The sequence below is a fragment of the Aphelocoma coerulescens genome, assembly GCF_041296385.1.
Source record: "Aphelocoma coerulescens isolate FSJ_1873_10779 chromosome Z unlocalized genomic scaffold, UR_Acoe_1.0 ChrZ, whole genome shotgun sequence".
Lineage (NCBI taxonomy): Eukaryota > Metazoa > Chordata > Aves > Passeriformes > Corvidae > Aphelocoma > Aphelocoma coerulescens.
The window spans coordinates 43624125-43648014 of NW_027184085.1; the positions used below are offsets into that span (position 1 = coordinate 43624125).

The 23890-nt window shown below is 40.3% G+C and overlaps 1 protein-coding gene across 2 annotated transcripts in view; it reads right to left on the reverse strand.

The window, feature by feature from the left end:
• Nucleotides 1-15345, reverse strand: part of SLC44A1 (solute carrier family 44 member 1) — a 66476-nt gene extending 51131 nt beyond the window's left edge. For both annotated transcript variants that reach the window (XM_069001086.1, XM_069001085.1), the window contains exon 1: nt 15106-15345. In XM_069001086.1, coding sequence (XP_068857187.1) covers nt 15106-15132 — 27 coding nt within the window. In that variant the 5' untranslated portion in view covers nt 15133-15345. The remainder of the gene's footprint in view (nt 1-15105) is intronic.
• Nucleotides 15346-23890: the final 8545 nt, after the last annotated feature.

Below are 23890 nucleotides of genomic sequence, written 5' to 3' on the forward strand. Positions count from 1 at the left end.
AAAAGGCTTAGAGTAAGGTTCATGTAGGACTCCAAAAGAAGTGCCTCCACAGGAGCTAGATTACCAAACAGTTATTTACCCAGAAAATAGTTAATTTATCCAGAAATTTACAAATAGTTATCCACAAAACAGGTTATTTTCACTTGTCTTTTTATTAACAGAAAACAGAAATTAATGGCATGAAATTGACAATGCAGTCTTCCACAGTTGCCTTTCAGTAATCTGATTTCCAGCAAAGATAAAGGATTAAACTTTTCAAAAGCCCCTAAGTATTCAAACACTATTGGCAGGTTGAACAAGAACTATGCCTGTAGAAAGGAGGCAATAAATTGCTGATTAAGGAACAGTTTTCTACCTGCCATAAGGCAGATGAGCTTAACATTTCAGTGAAGAAATACTTTATCGGTATTGCTATGGTGCCAGAAAGGAAAGTTGTGCCATTAAAGGTTGAAACACTCAATGATGGAGGTAGTTGCAAGCAATTCAGATAGTTTGCTGCTCATGAGGTAAAAATTCTCATGTATATATTGCTAAGACAATTAAAGTCTTATAAACAGTCATCTAGGCAGAAAGGTTCCAGGGAAAGAATAAGCACTTGCTGTAATACAAAATTAACCACCAAATCAGAATTTGTTATAACAAAAATACTGATTACAGCTACTTTTAAAAATACACAGTTACACAGACAAGTTTTTTCAACAGGCTCCCAAATACTGAATCTTCAGATATATTGACTGAGACCCAAAAACCGCAGACAATGTTTTAATCCTTGAGGAAGAAAAGGAGATTGATACAGGGAGCCTACATACACAACAGCTCTCTCCAGAGACAGAGCAAAGGGGATAACCTATTCAAATTTTGAATTTATTTTTTTCTCTTAAGACTCTGAAGAATCTTCAAGATTTTGCTGACAAGGTAGTAAATGTCAGTACTGAATTAAAACAGAATGGCTGGGTGAAATGTCAACAGCTTTTATCTCCAGTATGTATTTTGCATATTTTTAATAAAAAAAAGCAATAGCATGCAACTTAAATGATATTAGCAAGGTGCTTTTTTGGTATTCATGACTTTGGCTTTTGTTAATTCACAAGCACAAAGCAAATACTTTTCAAATACTACCATTAGAAAGCTAAAAACTGGGTAAACAAATGAAATCCTGCATGCACCACACTTCAAAAAATTCAGTTTTCTAAGTAGTTTGACTTTGCATTAGGGGATTCCATTCTAATTTTGCAATCTTTTATTAAGGAAGTTCCACTTACAGATGTGATAAATACAGTTTTAATTCAAACTGCAAACTCACCAGGTTCTGAACAGTCAAACTTCTTTAGATTTTACTCAATAATCAGTAGTGAGAGGTGCTAAAAGGTCACATTATGCACTCTACAACCCACATTCAACAAAACTGAATCTTCTGATCCTGGCAATTCACACTTAAAACGAACACCCTCTTCGAACTTAACATTTACAACAAGATTGTGACATTTATGTTGTTATAATTAGTATAATCATAATTACATAAAATACGTAAGACTTCGTGCTTTCTATTCCTAATTCACTCCAAGAACTCTAGATTCTTTAGAAATTTACTTTTATTTACAAACAGCAGAGACAAATTTCAGCTACAGCTGCTATCTTAAGAGTAAACTGCCCTTGGCAAAAGAGGGAGCAGCAAAATGCACTGCAGAGTGTGCTTTGTTTGTTTTGTTGGGGTTTTTTTAATCCTCTCTCTACCATCTGCATACAAAATCTTTTAATAGGATTTTTAAAAGCTTCTAGAATAGCTCTGGTAAGGATTTAGGTTGTCTGACTAGTCACAGTTACCATAAGTAATCCATTTTACTTACTAAGTGGACTACAGTTTTTATGTCAAAAAGAAACTTGAAATGCCATAACATAGGACATAGTTAGAAGGTTACACAGATAAATTAATTCTCTGTCTAAAATTCTTACTGTGCTAAGAAAAAAAAATTAACAGAACAAAACTTTTTTTAAAAGCAGGAAGGTATTCTAAACAAAAAGTATCCTTGGAAGAAACTCAACAGGCACTAGATACTTACTAACTTACAATTTAACCACCTAGCATAGTGGCAAGGTCTGAAATTGTGTATGTTTAAAACAACACCCCTCTTCTGCAGCCTGTCTCATCTTTCTTGTCCTCAGACCTTATAAAACCCAAGCTAGCTACCATTATCTGTCTATTATTTTCTTCCCAGTTGCCTCTTTGTACTCTGGATTCCCAATGAATCTTCTTCCATAGCTTCCTAGCCCTTTATCCTTGTCTTTGATGTTGGGTGTCTGTGTCTCTCCAGTGACTGCTCTCTGTCTGCTCTACACCCTTAGGCACTTAGACTGTGATTTTCATGCTTTAGCAACATAAATTGTTAATCCATGGTCAACATAAGGTCTAACAAATGTTTGTTCTGCAATCTGTAAACTATGCTTTGTCCCCACTGTGATTGAAACACCACAACATTATAGCAGACATGCTTCACCTGAAATCCTAAAACTGCACTTCTACTTATTTTAGCCCTTCTTCCAGATAGATTAGGAGCCTGCAGTATCTGCTTATGCAAGAAAGATAGAGACAAAAAAATTGCTTTTGAAATTATTTGATTCATTTCACATTTTCTCTTAAAATAGAGCTTTTGTAATTTACACTATGCCCTCTAAAGATATTCTTGCCATTAACAAAGCACAGAGCCTGTACTGTCATGAAAGCACAGAGAATTTTGAGCACTATCAGTCAGAAGTGGAAGGCTGGCAAAAGAGCCCTTCTCTCCAAGACAAACTTGCAGGTTGGGAACATTTCCTCATAACAGCTTTTCTGTGTTGATTTCATGAGTTATTTACTCAAGAACCCAAATGAGTGTGTTCAGAAGTTTACACCTGTCCATTTTGCACAAGACTTAGCAAACTCAAAACCAAATCAGAACCCTTGCGTTCAGCAGTTTTACAATCATGTTTTAGCACTACACACCTAGAAAATTGCATGTCTACAATTAAGCCTTCTCTTGCAGAAGAGGAAGTGTGAAGAACGTCAGGACATTAACTACGGGTTTTTCCTAGTTGAATTCAGAGTTACACATTCTCATGACTGAAAATAATTGCATGCAAACACAAAATAAAAAAGAAGTTATTTTCTTGGTATTCATTGCATCCAGTCACTCCCAAACAAAACCAGAAATCCCTCTTCCAGATTTCTTTCTTGCTGCCACTTCCAAAATATATCTTTGCAGCACCAAATAGTAGGTCTCCTCTGCATACTGCAATATACTTCTGTACAGGAATAGCCAAAACCAGTGGTTACCACTTTCACTGGCAACTGTAACAGCAGTACTGGATGCTGCCATACAAGCACTCACGTGCCACAACCAGCATGAAACACATATAAGACCATAAAAAAATGTAAAAATACAGCATTTCAACAGGAGACTACAGATGCAGGGAGCTACAGAGAATTTATTTGAAACACAAGATGTCTCATGCAATGTAAAATTTGGGAGTGATGAGACTGAAGCAAGAAGCCTATTAAAGAACATCTGCAGCACTATATATACAGATAATCAAGCTGTGGGTTAATAGCAAAGATGTGAATAAGATAAGGATAAAGATGGAATTTGCATCAGCTGATGATGTTGCAACACCATGGTACAGGCAGCAGAAAGAAAAAAATCTTGTGGTGGTCAGAGCACATGTTTCAAGAAGAAAATTAAAGTACTACTGAGGCAGGTGGGCTGAATTAAGGACAACCCAATTAATAACTGGCATGAGTTACAACCACTGGATGAAAACAAGCTGCAGGTCAGAGCCTAGAGGTTAGACTATAGGCTCCACTTCGGCTAGTGAGTGTAAGTTAGCAACTGGAGAGTATAGGATTATTCCAATTTGCATATGAACACAAAGGTTGTAAGAATAAAGCCACAACTTCATTCAGATAGTTAAGGACACTGATGTTAAGATAATGTGTTACAAAACCCTATCCTAGGAATCATATTAATCTAACTACACCTCCTTTAAATTCTCGGTGGTTTTATCACCTTGATGTGACGTCTGGACTCAAGAGTACATACAACTGTAGTTCAATACAGAAGAGTAATCAGACATAACTGCTCTTTGTTTATTTATATTGTGAAGCTAACTATCCTCATAGAAGACAAACAGCCACAGCATGCACATAGCATTAATAAATGGCCTTTAGAGGCAGAAAAGGATTCTCATCCTGACCATCTTTTGTGGAAACTGCTGGAGTCCTGCGACATCCACCTTTCCTAGAAGGCAGACTGGTTCTGATAAAGTAACAGATTCAATTGATCATATATACAGTATTTGGTTTATTCCAGTAGCACTGTGAGTACAGAATACATAAATTTTACACCTCTGATGCAAGTTTGACCCTTCAAAATAGGAGGGTCCATTTGCAATACTGTGCATACCACCAAATGATATGTAAGGGCTCCTTGGGAAATGGGCAAGCCAAGTTAAAAAGGTGATGACCAAGAAGTCATCCAGTTCAGAAGCTGTCCTGCAAGCCAAGTTTAACGCTGCATCTTCAAATGCTATTGAAACATACCCACACAGAAGAAAAAAAAAAGAAAAAAGACAGTTCTTGAAACATTTATCAGTGTTTCCTAACAGCCATTTAAGGAGACGGTATTTTACTCATTTTACATTTTTACAAGCTAAAGAACAGTACTAATCACACGTTGACCTTTACTGTGAAGCATTCTGCCTACAAATAAGATGAGCCATAATTTACTAGTTTACCAAACTGTTTGCAATGCAATAGAGTAATTCTCCAGGTTTAACAGATATGGCATTTTTCTGTCCAAGACATGGCAGACTTTTCTACACTGTGCAGCTGTTTAAAAGAAGAACTAGCAGCAGCTGCATGCTGTCCTAATGAAACTTCTTCCACCTCTTAAAAGACCTCAATCCTAGAGCCTAAAGAAAAAGAGTATATGAGTCCTGATCCCAAGCATACACACTCAACTCCCCACACAAGTACACTTTCGAGAACAAAAGTAACAACTCAAGTAAACCAATTCTCTATATAAAATGTTCATGCGGTGAATCTACTGTTTAAAGTGTGCAGAACAAAGTCTTGAAGCATTAAACCTATTTTCAGTTCACGTCTTTACCAATCATGTTACAGGTTTATAGAAAACCCTTAGCTTACTTCACCAAGAAGTCTAAGAACACTGACACAGTTGACTTAGTTAAAATGTTCACCATTACCTACAGACTTCCTATGCATGACCTACAAGTATTCAGACAAAGCACTAAATAGCAGCTTACATCACTCTATCTTGAGTTCAGACAATCTCTCAGGTTCACAATAAAACTTGTTTATTATACAGCATATTATTGGTACACCTCCATTACTAGAGCAGGAACATGCACCAGCAAGTGCAAACTTTTACCCTACCAAATTATATCAATTCCCTGGAAGAATGAACTACATTGTATCATAAAAATACCTCCATAAACACACGAAAAAAACTGTTAGTGCAGACTTGGCCTGGATCTACCTCTGGGGAAAAGCAGTATTGCTCCAACCTCAAAGAACTTACTAATGGTTGCATTCTCATGGGAGACTTGAATTGCCCCAGACTTGCAAAACTGAAACAATGTCTCCCACTTACAGGGACAAAAGTGCTTGTCACTGCAACACTACTGCAGCATGTCCCAGCCATCTCTAGAAAGAAGCCCAAACACCTTGGGGCAATTCGAAAAGGGACTGCATAATAGAACATGCAATTCACGGTGGAGTTCAACTGTGAGTCCATTTGTGTGCAATTTCTGCTTCAATCTCATTACAAAATGGTGTATTTTTCAGTTTACTGCAAAGCAGACACTAGTTACACTTCAGACTTAAGAGCCATATACCAGTATTTTACATACAGGCACCCACATCCTTATTTTCCTAATGACTTCACATTCACCACTTGATCTTCAATGCCTTGTCCACTGAAAAAATGCACCTGCCTGTTAAAAGTATGAAACTCAGAAATAATGCTAGAAAAAGTTTTCTGATGGTGTAATACTGCTTTATCCACTGAAGGGTAATGAATTTATACTTTGCTTCTCTTCAGAGATTAAGAATACCACCAATTCAATGGGTCCACATCTTCTATTTCACTAATGTTCTCAGACTCCACTTATAAATAAGTTTTTAACACATGGTAAACAAAATCGAGATCACCATAAGGTATCACTTAGAGAATTACTAATGGATGTTTACCCTGAAAACTCATACATGGGGACTTCACTCTTGAATGTAGCATATGTTGTGTTGTAGATCATCTTCCATTCATCTTTACAGTCAATTCATATTAAACATTGCTTCAAAACTCCTTGATTACATGCCTCCGCCTCAATCAACAACTTAAATATTTATCTTGAAACATAACACAGCTGATTAAATAAAGAGTTGACATGATCAGCACACCTGCTGCAGTTTTGAAGTTTAGAGATCAGACCATCTGCAGACAAAAGCCCTGTTTTTAAGTCTCAAAATATTTAGTTATTGTTTCTTTTCTTCATTACACATTATTAAGTATTTATTTCAAATGAGCAATAAATAAGGATACTTCAAAAATATCACAGTAGTATTTTTCAGGGGCTTAAAATATCCATTTCAATGCAATTTTGGAACTTCCAAGGTTCTTAATCACTAATAAAAAAAACAGTCAAGAAAACAAAACCAAACCAATAACTGAAAACTCAAAGCAACAATAATAAAACCAACCACAAAAAACCAAACAAAAACCCACAACACCCCCCAAAGTCACAAAACTAAAAAATTAAAACATTTCTTCACTTCTGAAGACACTTTGTACATACCAAGTTACTGTAATAATTTGAATTTTCTACTTGTTCATCAACCTGTTTCACAGAATTCCAAATTTCATTACTTCTACAGACTGCAAATACAGACTACAAAATATTTTCTAACTTTAGACTAGTAAAACATAAAATTAAAAACACACTTTACTTTCCAATGTTAGCTTTATCACAGGACATTGAGACACATGCAAAAAACCCACCAGGAATCCCAGGGCAGAACTCCCCAGTTACTGGTCTTCACATGAGATGTGAAGGACATTCCATGGAAAAGCTCCCCCTGTTCTCTCCACTGTCTTCTTGTAAATTCAAGACCAAAGACACCACAGCTCATTAGGAGCTCATGGCCTGCACAGCACTGCTGTGAGCACTAACCATGTTGCCACTTACAGGGACATTCATAGCAGTTTGATACATGTTCCTTCAAAATCCATCCTATATTCAAATATGTTTGCCAACTGAAAATCACAGCTGCTTAAATACAAATTCCCAACTTAGAGGTTCAAATTTCTGGCATAACAAGAAAGAAAAACACTCATAATTATAGTAAGAGGGCAGTGCTCGAGGACACAGTGTATTAGATTAACAGGAGCTAACACTGGGAGGAGAATGGAAAGGGAAATAATGTGTCAAGCCCCTACCTTCTTACATAAGCATATTTCCTTTTAACTAGGCAATAATTTTTCAGTTTTTCATAGCAAACTATGGGAAGTCTGACAAAGCATTCCCAGGTCATGGTTATCATGACCTTGAACAAATGGGTTTCCTGTTTTGTTTCTGTAGATCTGCATACAACACGCAGAGGTCTCTTCCTCTGTCAAATAATATATCTGAAGAGCTGCAAGAGTAGTTTCAATTTAAAACCAAATGAAAACAAAACAGGCCAGTGCTCATTTCTAGTGTTATTAGCTACATTAATAAAGAGCAGGAACATTATATATTATCAGGTACAAGTCACCATGTTCTGCTCACCATGCTCGCCACCACAGTCTAGCAACACTACTAATAAGAACAGCGGCTGCTAGAAACTAGCATGTAGAAATGCAGTATGGAATCAGCTTTCCAATATACAGCAATCATCTCTTATTCTTATAGTGCATTGCATTCTGGGTTGAAATCATATTAAAGCAGAGAAAACTAAATCTTTGGACTGTAAAGCTGAACTTCAAAATGAAGTTGACACTTCTCTCTTCTTAAATATACATACAGATGCTCTTGAGGCTGTTGTCATACAATTATACACTTTTATTCCACATTAGAAAATTGCTTACCAAGAAGATTTAAATGAAAAAAAAAAAAAAAAAAAGAGAAGAGGGGCGTAGCAAAAGCAGGCCAATCAATGCAATGACATTTACTTACTGTCTAAGTCTAGGAAACTGCAAAGTGGTTGAAAGGCCATTAGATACTAGATATTAAAAATATCTAACAAACCCGATTAGATATTCACCAACACAAACTCTTTCTCTAAAATTTATAGCAAAGCTCTCAGTACAGTTTCATAAAACAAAGGTAAAAATTAGCAATCAGTTTAGTCAACAGGTAGAAGTAACCTGACAACATTGCATAACCATTTTTTAGAAGGTAAGCATAAGATCTACACAATTTCCCAAAAGCTGCTTCAAAGGGGGAAAGATACAAATACAAAATATCAAAGACACATTTTCTGTTAAATTGGTTTGCAAGTTCTACTTTTCACAAAAAAAATCACTAAGTTCATAGGAGCAAAAATTACAGTCAGCCAAAATACAGAAAAAGCATGCACAGCTAGCGCCAAAGCCTGCCTTCAGAGTAAGCAGCATAAAGACAGCTGACAACTTCACTACTTAACAAACACTGTCATTTCTTCATAATGACAAATAAAAGCCATCAGTTGGGTGATACTGAACATACCCTCACAATTACTAACCTAAAACTCTGATGGCTGACAGCAGTTTCGATGTCAATTAGATTACAGTAACATAAGCTTTGGATTTAGCATTCACTATTAACAATGCAAGATAATCAGTCTCATCCAAAACTGTTCTCACTCCATCAAAAAAAAAAAAATTTTGTAAGGATGCTATGTCCCAGGCTTGTTCCCAGTACAAACTATCACTTCCTGAAGCTCTTAAAACGCCGATCTTTGAATTACCTGACAAAGCAAAGGAAATAACTCGCTACTTAGGACTTTCAAGAAGTGATACACCAGAAGGGTAGTCTGAACCTTATATTAGCTAGTCCTCAGTAGGAAAAACTCAGTGAATTTTATAGAGTACTCACAAGTATCTATGTAGTTGAAATATTTCTATGTTAAGATCAAAAGAAATTATTTGCACAGGTTGTGCTGCTTGTGACAGCATTTATAAAAGGACATCTCAGGCTTCACAGGAAACTAACGGAGCTCACAGACCAGAAATACAGAAGCAACTCCATGAGATGCCTTATCATCAGCACGTTCTGTACACTTCATCCTTCATACTATATCTGCTTACCAGAAGCTAGAATAGAAGCCTCATCTACTGTCAATATATTGAAGGGGAAATCAAGCTTCCTATCTCCTGGAAGGAGAATTCACAACTCATTCTGTTTCCCTTCATCAACACCTTTCTTCTTCCATGATGGTACACCCACAATGAAACAGGCATGTTTTGATGTCCCTTAAATTCATTTGACTGTGAGAACCTCTGACAGCTGAAGATATATGGCTGATGTACAATTAGAATCTGTATTGCCCATAACAGTGAGAAGAGACATTCTGTCAGAACTACTCATTTTTTCAAAAAGTTAGGAACTCCAGATTTATTCAATGTTGTTTTGCTAGCAGATGTTCAAGGGAAAGATAAGGGATGATCTGTCTTCATCTCTTCTTATAATGGGAAGTTCTTACAGTCTTTCAAAAACCAAGGCCACCACTAAAACCACCAAGAATAACATGTGCTTTGTTTTTCTCAGTCATGCCTCCAGTTTCGAGCAATATTTCAAGCTTCTATCACACATATCGTAGATTAAGTCACTCATGTAAAAAGCTGTAAGTTTAAAATAAACACACACAGTATTTCCCAATTGCAATACAAACAGTGAGACTTCAATAAATTGCCTTGTTTCCTATCACATGTTGCCAAACCAAACACCTTTAAACTACAATCAGCTACTTCCATTGCAGAACAGCAGGAAGGGAGAACGGATGTATTACAACTGTTGAATGAGAAAGCAGTTTAAGGTCTGTCTCCCTCCACACCTCATTCCCTTTTACTATCTATGAACTTCTGTCCCCTCAGATATAACAATCCAAACTCTACAGAACTGTGCTAGAAACTAGATCAGTGGAGCAATTTGAGTTATACTGTAAAATAAGTTTTCTTGCTTAGAAACAAACAAAAAACCTGTATGGATTAGTTCAAACAGATTTACGGCACAGGCTAACAGTTCTGGGAACACAGGAGTGATGAACTCCAACAGTTACTTCCTGAAAATCCAGTTTTAAAATGGATTGATGCTGTGACATAGAAGAAAATAGCATTGGTAAAGGAGAAGAATGAAAAGCAAGGGAAGAGAATACTGGCACTCAAATCCATTCTTCTTTCTCAGCAAAACTAAAGACTTGAAAAAAATTCAATTATTCTAACAACTCACAACTTCTGCACCACTTGCTCAAAAGATCCCTAGATTTAGGTAGAGAAGATCATTTCCAAAACAGCACAAACACACAAAAAATTCCCCAAACCAGAGCTACCTCGATCAAAAGTAAGAAGAAACTTAAGGTTTTTTGCACAGCAGATCCATGGCAAAAGAGATGCATCCAGACAGAAGCACCCATTCTGAGAAAACAGCCATCTCATGATAAAGATATGGCCAAGAGAGGACAGTGGGCTGAAACAACATGAAGGTACTGACAACTAACGGCAATACCAGACAGGAGACAGAAATCCCACTTCAGTGTTTGTCCCTTCTTTTACAGGCTTTCATCTCATATACAATAGTACACTTTGGCTAAACTACAATTCAAAAAAATGTTAGGAAGATCTGGTCATGATAACTAACAAGGAATACACAGACTGCTTTAAGACAACTGCTAAAATGTAGCCGACATTGCACAAGCTTTTCTCTGCAAGTTCAAGGTGCAAGACGGTGATAGTAAAGAGACAGCAAGCACAAAAAAATGACAGCTTAGTGATACTAAGTAAGTACAGAATTGCACAAGTCCCTACAGAAAAAAAGATGGTAACACCCTCATAACACCAAAAAGAAACAAGGTAACACTGAAAAGGAACAAGAAGTAAACAAGAATTCTAGTTGCGATGACAAAGAAATAGTAGAGATCACAGAAGATCTGTGATCCCGTGGAAGTGAAAGAACTTCATGCAAACATGGAAAACCAAAATGAAAATAAAAAAGAAACTGGAAAAGAAGTACTCCAGTTCTAATCACCTCAGCAGGCAAAACAGCAGTGGAACAACAGAAAGAATGAGCTCATCTGGAAGAAAGTCTGGTATGGCTGCATTAAGTTTAATTTAACATGACTCTTAACAGATAAAGCTGAAAAATTTGGTAAAATAGCAAGTTAACAAAAGGGGGGAAAAGGCTGGAAGTACAAACACAGATAGAAGTAGTGGCAAATAAACAATATTCAGAGACTAGAAGGCAGTGAATAATTGCAAAAGGACAGTACTTTCCCTGTAAGGACCATTCACTTAAGAGTTGGATTCATGATCCTTGTGGGTTCCTTCCAACTTGAAAAATTCTGCGGTACTACAGACATCCCAGGGAGAATAAGACATCATGTGGTAGAGGATTACATATACTATTGAAAGCAACAAAGATCAAGGAGGGTAAGAAAGAAGTGGAGTCCTTGCAACTTGGGCATAAGAAGCATGTAGAGATATTAATCGAAGATGATTTCAGCACAACACAGAATCTGGACTGGAATTAATATAGTAGGAAGAAGGAGGAAAGAATGTGTAGCAACAAGCATACGTTCCTCTGTTCAGGAATTTGGAAAAGAAGAGAAACAGACTAGAGTGTGGTTATTTTTAAGGATGGAGAATAGCAACTTAGAATAAAATTAAGAAGGGAATAAGATGGCAGCAGGAGGTAAAAACTTATTAAAACTGAAAAACAGAATGAATGGGACTTTGGGTAGTTGAAAAGGCAGAAAAAGCAGAAAACAAACACGAGAATACATCTCTGTAAGTAGCAATCAATAATGCTGAATAGAGGTAAACATGTCGATTCTAATCAGTTTTTCTCTGGAAACCTTCAGATTCTGCTGGGGAAGAGGCATAGGAAAAGGCCTTAAGATAGAGCTTTATACAGTCCACAAAGCAAAGGAATGGGAAATGCATCTAAGGGAAAAAATTGGTAATTGAGTATGAAATAAAAGCTATGAATAAAACTACAAAGAAATCTATCCAGTTCAACAATCAGTCACAGGTAGATGCACTATCAGAAATGAGAGGAGAAGGTGGCAGTCATGAGAAAGGGACTTGCAGATGCGGTAATCAGATAAGATGGTTGGCAGAATCAAAACAGAAGTAATCATTTCTCTCAGAAAGAGAAATGGGGATTAGCAGATGAAGATCAAATAGGCTAGAGAGCTGAAAAATAAACTTAATGAGAAAATCTACTTGAAAAACAAAGTCATAAGGAATGAGTGCGTTCATGATAAGAGGAGAGACTATGTCAAAGACCAATATGGACTACAAAGGGAGAAGCAAAAAGGTGAGGAGACATGAAGGAATGTCTGACGGACCCCTGCCCAGGAAAAAATGTAAGAGCGGGAAGTGCAAAGACCATGGAAGATGAGGAACACAACATTTATTTTTAATGATAAAAGGCATGATAAGACAGGCATTAGGACCTAATGTAATGCTGTATTTCAGGTAGCAAGGTTTCTGTAATCCATATACCAGACAAAACTGCTGATAAAATAATATTTTATCTACTAGCAACTAGCGTTTGATTTGGATTTCCTGAGGAGACACACCACTGCTTATGGTCAGGAAATTCAATAAACTGCCATTCTTCATACTTCAGTCATATATATGGGGTACAAAGCTCAATCGTTGTACTGCATCTTGCCACACATAAGGAAGGCAAATGAGAAGTTCAGCAGGATACTTTTAAGATCATATAACCTGGCAGCAGAACACAAATTGCACTAAAACCCAAAATCAGTCGGCTGAAACCTATGAACAGGCCAGATATGCAAACCAACTCATCCTCTAACATTACAAACAAAGAAGCCTGCATTTTCCTTTAAGAGAAGGACAGTGAACAGCAATTCAAATTCATACAGAAGAGCTAGAAAGAGCCTACAAAGCACTTAAGGAAAGTAATTTGGATAGGAATCATAGAAAATAAGGTTGGAAAAGACTTCAAAACATTACTTCAAAACATCAACTTCGCTCTCAGTGCTCCAAGTCTGTATCAGCTTTCCTTAAGCCACTCCTGACAGATGTTTATCTAACATGGTTTTGTTTGGGTTTTTTTTTTTTAGCAAACCTCAAACAATACAGACTTCACAATATCCTCTGGCAGTCTACTGCAGTGACTGAACAATTTCAAAATCTTCCCTTAACATTTAGCATATATCTCACTCTCTTAGTTCAAACCATTTCTTCATGCACCATAAAGCTGATTGCCTCCCTCTTTGCAGCATATTTGCTACACAGAAAGGATGTTCCCTATTGCAACTGGACAGCTCTCCGCAGTGTTCTGCATTGGAAGGACAGAGCTCTTATATAAAAAAAAAAGTCTGCCTGAACGGCTGAGCTACAAAAACTCATCTGTGTGATGAGTCATCTGGGACAGCAGAGACAGACTTTCCCACATAAGCAGTCTGCTGGAAGCTGGATTCAGCCACTGCAAGTGACACAGCCAAAGGAAACTAACATTTACAAGTGAGCAAAGCACAGCCAAGGCATCAGTCGTGATCGTACTACAGCCTTCAGAAAAGAGCCAAGCAAAAAAGCAGCATAGCTTTAGCCGTGATGTTTAAAGGGAAAGTTAAAATGGGAAGCACAGCCGCAAACTGGAGCGTTGGGTGGAGCTCCCGATTGTGCCTTGCCTGGCAGCACCACTCTGGGGGAAAAAAAGGAGTCAGTAAGGGCAAAGCAGAGCGAAGGGGGAGGGGGAAGAAAGAAAAGCCGACCTCGGAAACAAGAGATGTGCACGGGACCAATCACACACAGGGAAATGGATGTAGGGAGGCACCTGAACCCTTGGACATCGTCCTAATCCCAGCCTCCTTCCTCACTGTGTCTCCCTTTCCAGAGGCAGTGGATTTGAGGGATGCCCTGGGCATGATGACTTTCCTCCCACGGAATAGCCTCTCTCTCTCGGGTGGGGCAGTAGGGACCCCAAAGAACATGCTGCAAGAACGGAAGGGCATGCAGAGCTATCTAGGGAGATGTATTGAGGCATGACGGGGGGGGGGGGGGGAGGTGGGGGGGGGGGAGGTGGGGTGGGGATCACAGGACAGTGGTGCAAGGCACACGAGGATGGCAGGTAAGAACTGGAGGTCTGCAGCTGCAGCCATAGCAAGGAACTGGAGCAGGGTACGGCAAAGATTGCAAAGCCAAAGGAGGGCTGGGGAAGAAGAGGGAAGGTGAAGCTGATCCACAGGGGAAGCACCACACAGAACAGCATGCAGGAATAGAACTGCGTAGCACGGTAGGAGCAAGGCTATGGGGGGGTGAACAAGGGGGTGCATAACCATAAGCGGGAAAAGCACAGCTACAGAGGGAGCAAAAAGGTTCACAGTTCATGTGCATGGCTTGGGGCAAGTGGATGTGAGAGGGTTGTACCCAGCCACGAAACAGCAAGGCTACGGGAGAGGAAAGCAAGGGAGTCACAGTCACGGGAGAGCAGAGCTGTTGGTGGAGGAGCGTGAAGGGGAAAGCAAGGGGCTCCCAGCCATGAGAGAGTATGGTTACAGACTGGGACACGGGCGAGCGCGCAGCCACGGGAGAACGGCGCTACAGGTGTAGCGAGGGGATGCACCGCCACAGGAAAGCGGAGCTCTGTGGTGGGAGGCAGCAAAGCGGTGCGCAGCCTAAGGGAAGCTGTGCTGCGAGGGGCACAAGGGGCTGCACGGCCGCCAGAGAGCGCGGCTGTGGAGGGAACAAGCGGCTGCGCAGCCACAGGACAGCGACAGGGGCAGACCCGGGGCCGGGAGGGGCACAGCCACGGGGCGGGCAGCGGGACCGCGGCGGGTGTGACAGGGCCCGGCAGAGGAGAGCGGCGGGGCTGCAGGAAGGGAGGGGGACACGGGCCACTCACGTGCGCGGCGGAGCTGCAGCAGCCCATGGCGTCCGCGGGTCTCTGCCCCGGGGGTGCCCGCTAGGCATCCACTCTCTGCGACTCCCCGCCCCGAGCGGCGGTGTGGTGCGGGGCGCACGGAGGGCGGCACAGAGGGAGCGCCGGCGAAGCGGCGGGGACCGCGGGGCCCGGTCAGACGAGCGCGGCTGCACCACAAGCGCCGCCGCGGCGCCCCCTCATCCTCCTCCCCCGCGCCGCGGCCGCTCGAGGAAGGGGCGGAACCGGCGGGTGGGCGGGGCCTATAGAGGCGGGCCCCGGGTGGGCGCGGCCAGGGCACCGCGGCGCGGGGGTACCTGCCCGGCCGGCGGCCCCGCCCCCACCCCGCCCCCCGCGCGCCGCGGCCGCTTCCGGTGCGGCAATGGCGGCCGAGGTGCCGCCGCTCTCGAGCCGCTTGCCCTCAGGCCGCGTCCCTCCCTCGCCCCACGGGCAGTGTGTGACCCAGGGCGGGGGGCAGCTGAGTGAGGAACCCAAGCTCTGCTCAGTGGGGCTTCCCGCTGAGAAGAAGAAAAGAGCCGCTCGTATGACACCGTAGTATGTACGCATTTGGAGCCAAGAATGTGTAGTAGAATCAAGCACCATCTCTACGCTTCTTTTAACGCTTCCAGGCATGGCCTTAACCACTTTCCTGGGCAGCCTGTCCCAATGCCTGACCACCCTTATGGTAGAAGAATGTTTTGTAATATCCAGTATAAACTTCCCTTGGCATAGCCTGAGGCCAGTTCTTGTTACCTGGGAGAAGAGGCCGGTCCCTACTTGGGTACACCCTCCTTTCAGGCAGTTGCAGAGAGTGATACTGTCACCCCTTGAGCCTCCTTTTCTCCAGGTGAAACAACCCCAACTCCCTCAGTCACTCCTCATAAGGCTTGTGCTCCAGACCCTTCACCAGTTCCACTGCCCTTCTCTGAACACACTCCGGTGCCTCAATGTCCTTGTGTAGGGCCCAGAGCAGGACACAGAACTTGAGCTGTGGCCTTATCGGTGCCAAGTACTGGGGAACGATCCCTGGTCCTGCTGACCACACTGTTGCTGATACAGGCCAGGATGCCCCCAGCCTTCTTGGCCACCTGGGCATGCTGCTGGATCATGTTCAGGCACTGTTCATGTTCAGCATTCCTAGGCCCTCTTCTACCATGCAGCTTTCAGCCACTCTTCCCCCATCTTGCAGCAACTGCATGGGGACCCAAGGGCAGGACCTGGCACTTGGCCTTACTGAACCTCTTACCACTGGTCTTGGCCCATCAATCCAGCATGTCCAGATTTTTCTGCAGAACCTCCCTACCCACAGCATGTCAACATTCCCACTCAACTTGGTGTCATCTTCACAATGACTAAAGGGGCACTCAATCCCCTCATCCAGGTCATTGGTAAATACTGATAATTATTATAAATATATGTAAGTATATATTACACAGGCCCCAATACTGAGCCCTGGGGAACACCACTAGTGACCAGTTGCCAAGTGGGTGTAGCACTATTCACCACCACTCTTTGGGCTCAGCCATCCAGACAGTTTTTATCCAGCAAACAGCACACATATCCAAGCCATGAGCAGCCAGGTTCCCTAGGAGAATACTATGGGAGACAGAGTCAAAGGCTTTGCTCGGGTCCACATAGACAACACTCACAGCCTTTCCCTCAAGCACTAAGGGGATCACTCTGTCATAGAAGGAGATCATGTTGGTCAATGAAGACCTGACTTTCCTAACACCATGCTGGCTGTTCCTGATCCCCTGATTGTCCTGTACATACCGTGTGATCGCACTCAAGGTGATCAAAGTCCATAACCTTCCTGGGCACTGAGGTCCTGCTGACGTGACCTGTAGTTTCCTAGATCCTCCGTCATGTCCTTCTTGTAGTTGAGCATCACATTGGCTAACATCAGTCCCCCTTAAGGTATGCTTACAGTTGTGTTTGAACATGGCCTAAACATATGAAGCAATACTCTGTTAATTTTTTTTTTCTTGCCGAATCTTAACTCAGTAGCAGAATTATCTACTATTCTATCAATATAGTAGAATATCCAAGATTAGAAATAGTATCGCAATGACTTAAGTATAAAATGATCCTTTGACAGGCAGAATGAGAAAAAGGAGACCTTGTGACTAGAGAAGGAGTTTTGTTAGGCTTCCAAAAAAAACCCAGAAACTGACATGTGGGTGAGTTGTGAATCACACTGGGTTTTTTAGCTCTTGTCAGTTTAATGGCAAGTAGAATCATGGAATTGTTTCGGTTGGAAAAGACCTCTAAGATCATTGCATCCAACTATAACCCAGCACTGCCGAGTCCCCTGCTAAACCATGTCCCTAAGAGCCACATCTACATATCTTTTAAATACCTCCAAAGTTGATGACTCATCGGTAACATCACAATTTTCACATTTTATAATACCTAGTTAAAATACCGTTTTACCATTTAAATGTACATTGCTATTATTTTCATTGTTCCATCTTGTTCTATCCAAATATTTCTGTGGTGTTCAAAGACATGGCCATCAAAGAACTGTTTTGCAGGAACACTCTCTAGAAGGAATGATTATTTTGTGATTGACACGGGAATTGATAACAAGAAGTTTGTAGCCAATTCTTGTGTACCTTTGGAGCTATCAGTATCTCTGTTCCTCCGTTTTGCCATCTATAGAATTGACTTTTGCATCTCTGTTCCTCCGTTTTGCCATTTATAGAATTGACTTTTGACCCAGTGTTTCTCTTTTGTGTTTGCTTGGGTATCAAAAGCATTAGGTCTGTGCCATAGATGTTATTTAGTCAGTCTGTTAAACAGACTAAATTCAATTCTTTAAAATAGTCTATTCATTTAGGACTTTTGCTTCATTTAGGACCTCAAAGTGTTGTCATGGAAATTAAATTATAACTCCTACTTTTTTGCACGTAGACTAAACATATTCAGCATGATTACCAGAAGAGAGTAATGAGTTAAAACACAGTGTCTGCCCCCAAATTTGTGGACTCTTAAAAATATATATATTTTAGCCAATAATGAAAAGCCTTGTGCAGCTGCAGAGAGGTGGTAATAGTAGTTTCACAGTGATTAAAAAATGCTAGTACTTCATTGGCTAGGGGAGCCTTTATGGAAAAGCTCATAAAGACATACCAGCTGTAGCATAGGTAACTGGGATTTAGTGCAGGTATGTTACAATTGTAGAAATTATTTGAACAGATACAAGTGTTAGAAATAATCACTAGAATCTCTGCCCCTGGACCAATGAGATAAGTTATGTTTTTGGTAGGGATGCAGTAATAGCAGTAGCAGTACTTGCCTGGCTCTCACTAGTTTTACTGTGCTTTGTCTGGTCAGTCATGCAAAGGACTTAAAATTTGATTCTGGCTTATTCATAATTATATGTGCTTTTATATTTATTTAGTTTAGCATTTCATGAAGGAACTGAAATGAGACTTGCTGAATCTTAGTTCAGTAATACAGAAGTTGAACTTTAAGCATATGTTCATTTTTTGACTTGTGCTTTTTGGATACATTTCTGAAGCTGAATGTAATGGGCTCTAAGGCATGGTTACATCACAAGCTGCTAAAGAGCAAATCTGACTGCCCAAATTTACTGTTATTTTCCTTAAGAGATTTGAGTCTGCCCTTCTGCCCTATCCAAGAGCTTCATCTGTATTTTCATTTCATTGCTAGAATGAAAATGACAGGTAAGAGTTTTTCAAGTGTTGTCTGATACTGAGAGACAACAACAGAGAGAAAGCCCTAGAATGACAGAAATGCCTTTAGTACTTGAAAAAATTGTAGGTTATGTCCAAACTGCTTCTATTCTGAGAAGAAAGCATTAATTGTATGGTAATATTTACCTTTTCTTTTCTCACCAGGTGCAACATCTTGACCTTATCCACCCATATTTAAAACCTTAAGAATTTTACAAAGTACAATATAATCTCTATCTTTTGTTTCATGTTAATGAGAAATACCTTTAAAATAGTATTAGATAAAATTGAGTCCTTTTTGATATGTTTTTAAGTGTGAATTTTGAGATGGAATTTTTGAACAGGATCAATTCTGAATGAAGTGCACAACTAAGAGGTAGTCAAAACTTGGCTTTGCCATTAATGAAATGGGAAGCAATGCATTTTGCAGACTAAAAATTGAATATTGTTTCAGTCTGTCTGTTTGCCTCCTTCTTCTAATTGACAAACTTTGCTTATTATCATTCTGCTGACTTCTCCTACCTACCAATAAATCTGCATCTATGTGTGCTTGGCAACCACTCTGAATTTTTAAAAATCCCATCCTGTGTGCTCAGCTTCCATATTCTTGGGGTTGTTTTTATTTGATTTTGGCTTTTCTGGTTGTTCTGGTTTTATGGGTTTTTAAATTTATTTAAATACAGAACCACATGTATTCGCTCCATAATGTGCCCAGTGAATGGACTTCGTTTTCGTACTCATGTATTGATGCAGTATTATGAGTGATTCTGCTATTTCAGCCAAATATTAATGGAAGAACATCCTGAGAAGGAGCTGCAGCAAACACATGGCAAACAGGATGTCAGCCTGTCTCTATGAGCAATAAGGGGATAAAACCCACTGACCTGCTCAGACCCCTGTGGTCCTATATATCTCAGAACCCATGTGAAACAGATCATCTTTCTTAAAAGTTAAACCATGCCATTGTACATTTTTTAGTGCTGTGGAATGACAGCATAGAGGCTTGTGTCAAATCATGCAGGACACCAATAACAAAGCAGAGAACTGAAACTGTATATTACAAACTCCAGCTTGTATAGTAAAAATCCTGTCAGTTGTGATTTTTTGTCAGTCAACGTAAAAACATTCAAGGCATCCTTCTTTGGAATTAGAATAATAGGATTCTTGCAGACTTTTTCATTGCTGACTAAGAAAAGATGCACAGTGCTCAGTAAGTCTGAGTTTTCACCAGTTAAAGCATGTCTGACCACAGAAGAACAGGTCAATTCAGTAAACCCTCTGAGAAAGTCAGAAAACCTAATGTGATTCTACTTTGTACTGCAGTACATATATATATATATATACATACAATGAGTCATATTAGGTCTGTTTCCATGTAAACACTGAAGACTCCAAGGAAAGAGAAAGAGTATAGAGCTTTTTGAATGAATCAGGAAGGTGAAATTTTCTTTCTCCAGTCCTAAATCAAAATTTTGGTCCATTATACTCTTAGAGACATAACTTTCTGGTGAGAGGATAGAGGTGTACAGTAGAGATCCTGTCTGTAGAAGGCTATCAAAAATATTCAGGACTCATTAGAAGATTATCATTTTGGTGTGTTAAGAAAATGGCTTTCTAAACATTTTGTTTAGGTACTGCTTTGTACCTAAAAACTGAAAGTAAAATGAATATTCTTTGTATATTAAAGTGTGGGGTTTTGCCCTATTTAATACCTGTTAGACTTCTTTCTAACGTCAGATCACCTGTGCACGAAGAACTGTATGAATAGACCATTTCATGCAAGCAAAACACCTGTTGCACTTTCACATCGTTACTGGCCTGAGCCAGAATCCCGCTAGCAATTTGCAGCTGAAATGTTCCATATCTGGTATCCAAGCCCCCCAAAAAATCCACTTTTCAGAAAATGTTCTTTAAAATACCTAGGATGGTGCTGTTGTGTGTGCATGGAGGTGGGGATAGGGTGTGCAATGATGGCATGGTAGCAATCAAAACAGAAGAATTTATTTCAGTCTTTTGAGAAAGTTTTGTGTTACCCAAAGGAGACATACAAAGCCAAGTACAAGCCTTCCTGTAGAGACTGTACCATCATAATACGTGATGAGCTATTACAATCTCCTGTCATTTCACTCCAGGAGAATTATGGCTCCCATAATGAGGATGTTAGACTACAGATGGAGGACTGCCTGCTACAAATCTCTCACAAGGCTGCTGCTGTAAATCTCTTGGAGAAAAGTCATTGCCTAAAAAAACTAAGCTAGAGGGACCTGCCATTTGTTTTCTTCGGGAAGATAGGGAGAGGGGCTGTAGAGGGAGGTACTGTTCCATTCTACACTCTTTAATGTTATGCAAGGAATCACTCATCAAGGAAGGTTCAGCTCTTTCTCATAGTAAGAGGAGAAAGGAGACATGGCTATATTCAAAGTGTTGTATTGCTCTGGCCTTCTGCGTAGTATTTTGTGTGAGAGAGGAGTAGAAACATCCCTCTCCAGAGGCTGAATTTAATAGCGTAGTTGTAGTATTAGCCAGCTAATGATGGATAGATTGGCACAGGTCTGGACTATTGGTTATGCTGAATATTTGCAGTGGGCTCAGAAGTGGCATTCAACTCAGGTGCAGGCTTAAGACCAAGGACCGCTTTACCACGGACACAAACACATTCATATACTCAATGTAAGTGAACAGACACTGATGGAGCTCAAAATATTGTTCTGTATCCTCTGTGTGAGTCCTTGAAAGTAGTCTTTTGAAACTTTCAGGCTGAGTTAAATCAGAGAGGTGGATAGAGATATTGAACTGTCAGGGGGGTCAGCATAATTCAGCTCCGTACTGCAGTTGACAGTATACATACAGCCAATACAGCTGGCAGTGACAGCTAACAAAAGAAGATAATAGGGCCTTCACGTTGAATTTCACTGGATTTTTTTCCTTCTGGGTGGGTTCTAAAGGTCCCAGCTGCAATGCTTGGTTGTCCTTTGAGTCACTCATATTTACCTTCAAAATTAGGGTAATAAAAATTTGAAAAGCAATTTCTTTTAATACAATGGCCAGCACTCCAATTACAAAAAGAAGTACATAAATATGTATAAACAGGCATCAAGATCTATTTGAAACTGATGATCTCAGCCTGTTTGTTTCCTCCATATATAGACATGCTTATCTTTAAATTCATAACAAGTACTTTGCTTAGTGAAAGCCTGTAATTGATCGAAAGAATGTTTGAAAATCTGGTGTTATGTTACTTTTTCCGGCTTACAGAAAATATGAGGACTTTCAGAAGTTCTACACATCCATCAGCTCCTGTTAATATTGAGTTTCTGTTGGAATAAAAAAGCACACTGCTTATTTAAGAACATAATTGCAAGTGGTAGAACTTGTGTGACCTTATTGGCCTAGTTGGAGGGTTTCCATCCTTGTTGGTCCTGGAGACCAGGATGGTACTGTGAATGGCTCTCCAGTGGATGTAGGTTTCATCCGCTTAGCAGTATCAGCTATCAGGCTGCCCATGTCCTTTGAACCAGGCATGTGTTAGTTGACACAGTCTCATACTACTAGGTCTGGGGTCTGAGGCCACAAGAAGATTGGATGGAGGAAAAAAATACTTGCCCATCTGCAATAATCACTGTAGTATAAACACCAAAGAAAAAACATTGGCTGACAGTATTCTTGAGAAGAGCAGTTCTAATACTTCTTCAAGCATTTTTTCTTGTCAGCACTTTATCTTTGATTAGCAGGTCTTTGATTATCTAGAGGCTATGGCTCACCTGGAGAATTTACAGAGGTACAGTTGCTTCTGATTGTTCATTCAAACTCAAAAGTATTTTACAGGAACACAATCAGCCAATTTTTTTATCGTTTATTTTGTTTTGGCCACACTGTTTCATTTGACAAAATATTCCCCTAAATAGTGGAATAATATCCACCAAGTAAGTTGTTTTCTAACATGTAGGATTTGTCAGTAGGAATTATATTTTTCTGCCTTTCCCAAAAATATTAATTCAGTAGTATTCCAGAATGTTCTTGTTGCTCTTCGCCTCTACCTGACACCATTCTAACTCCAGCCTCTAGTCACCTGCACCAGGTTTTCCTGTTATTAATGCTTCTGTTGACAGTTGGTGTAAGCTCCTAAGTGGAAGAATACCTTCAAAATATAAGCAGAAACAGTCTGCTTGTAGATAATAGTCTGAAAAGCCAAACTTGTTGTTTCACTTGAAGATACATCACTCTTGAACAGCTGACATTGAGAAATAGCTCTTTTGCTGTGGCATCTTCACAGTTGTGGCAGACAAGCAGAAGTGTTTAACTTCTGCTGCAGGACTAATGAGCAAGTGATTAATAACACAGAACTCAGACATTGAGGTGAAGGGACACAGGCAACAGGCTCCAGAGATGGACGAATGTGGAAAGAGTGCTAATAACTGACTCAAGAGGTTTTTGTTATTTGTCCTGTCACTGTCCCTGTTATCTCACTGACTGGTTCCAGAAACCTGACCAAAGCAGCTAGCTAGGCATAGGCCACAGAGTCTCTGCCAGACCCTGGGTACAAAAGTGCAGTTTTATCCATTTGCATGGCACACTGGAAAAATTCTGGGGCAGGATGCAGTGTGTGGTATGGACACTTTTGTTCCTGGTAGAAGGGATTGCAGAAGACTGAGAAGTGTGTCACTTTGAAATTCAAAAGATTTCATGAGACAGTTTTCAAGCTGAAAGATGGAAAAAACTTAAATGCGGAAAACTAGTTTTTAGCAGTGCTATGGGAACATTGTACATTTTAGAGAGGTGTCATCTATCCACCAAGTGTATTGACGTGGATGCTTGTGATAGCTCATTACCAGAAAGCCACTTGTTTTAGAGGTAGATGAGGACATCTTTCCCTTCTTGCTTCAGATCCTCAGTAGGTAGGGTCCAGCACACATCCACATTCCAGACGTTTACTTGGCTGAGTTAAGTTTAGCTGTCTGAGCCCAAGCTACTTCCCTAGTAAGAACTGTTGTAGAGAAGGCCAGAGGTGAGGGCCTGCCCCTTGTCTCCCTTGGGAGCTGCTCTGTCCAACCTGATCACTGTTTCTGTCCCTG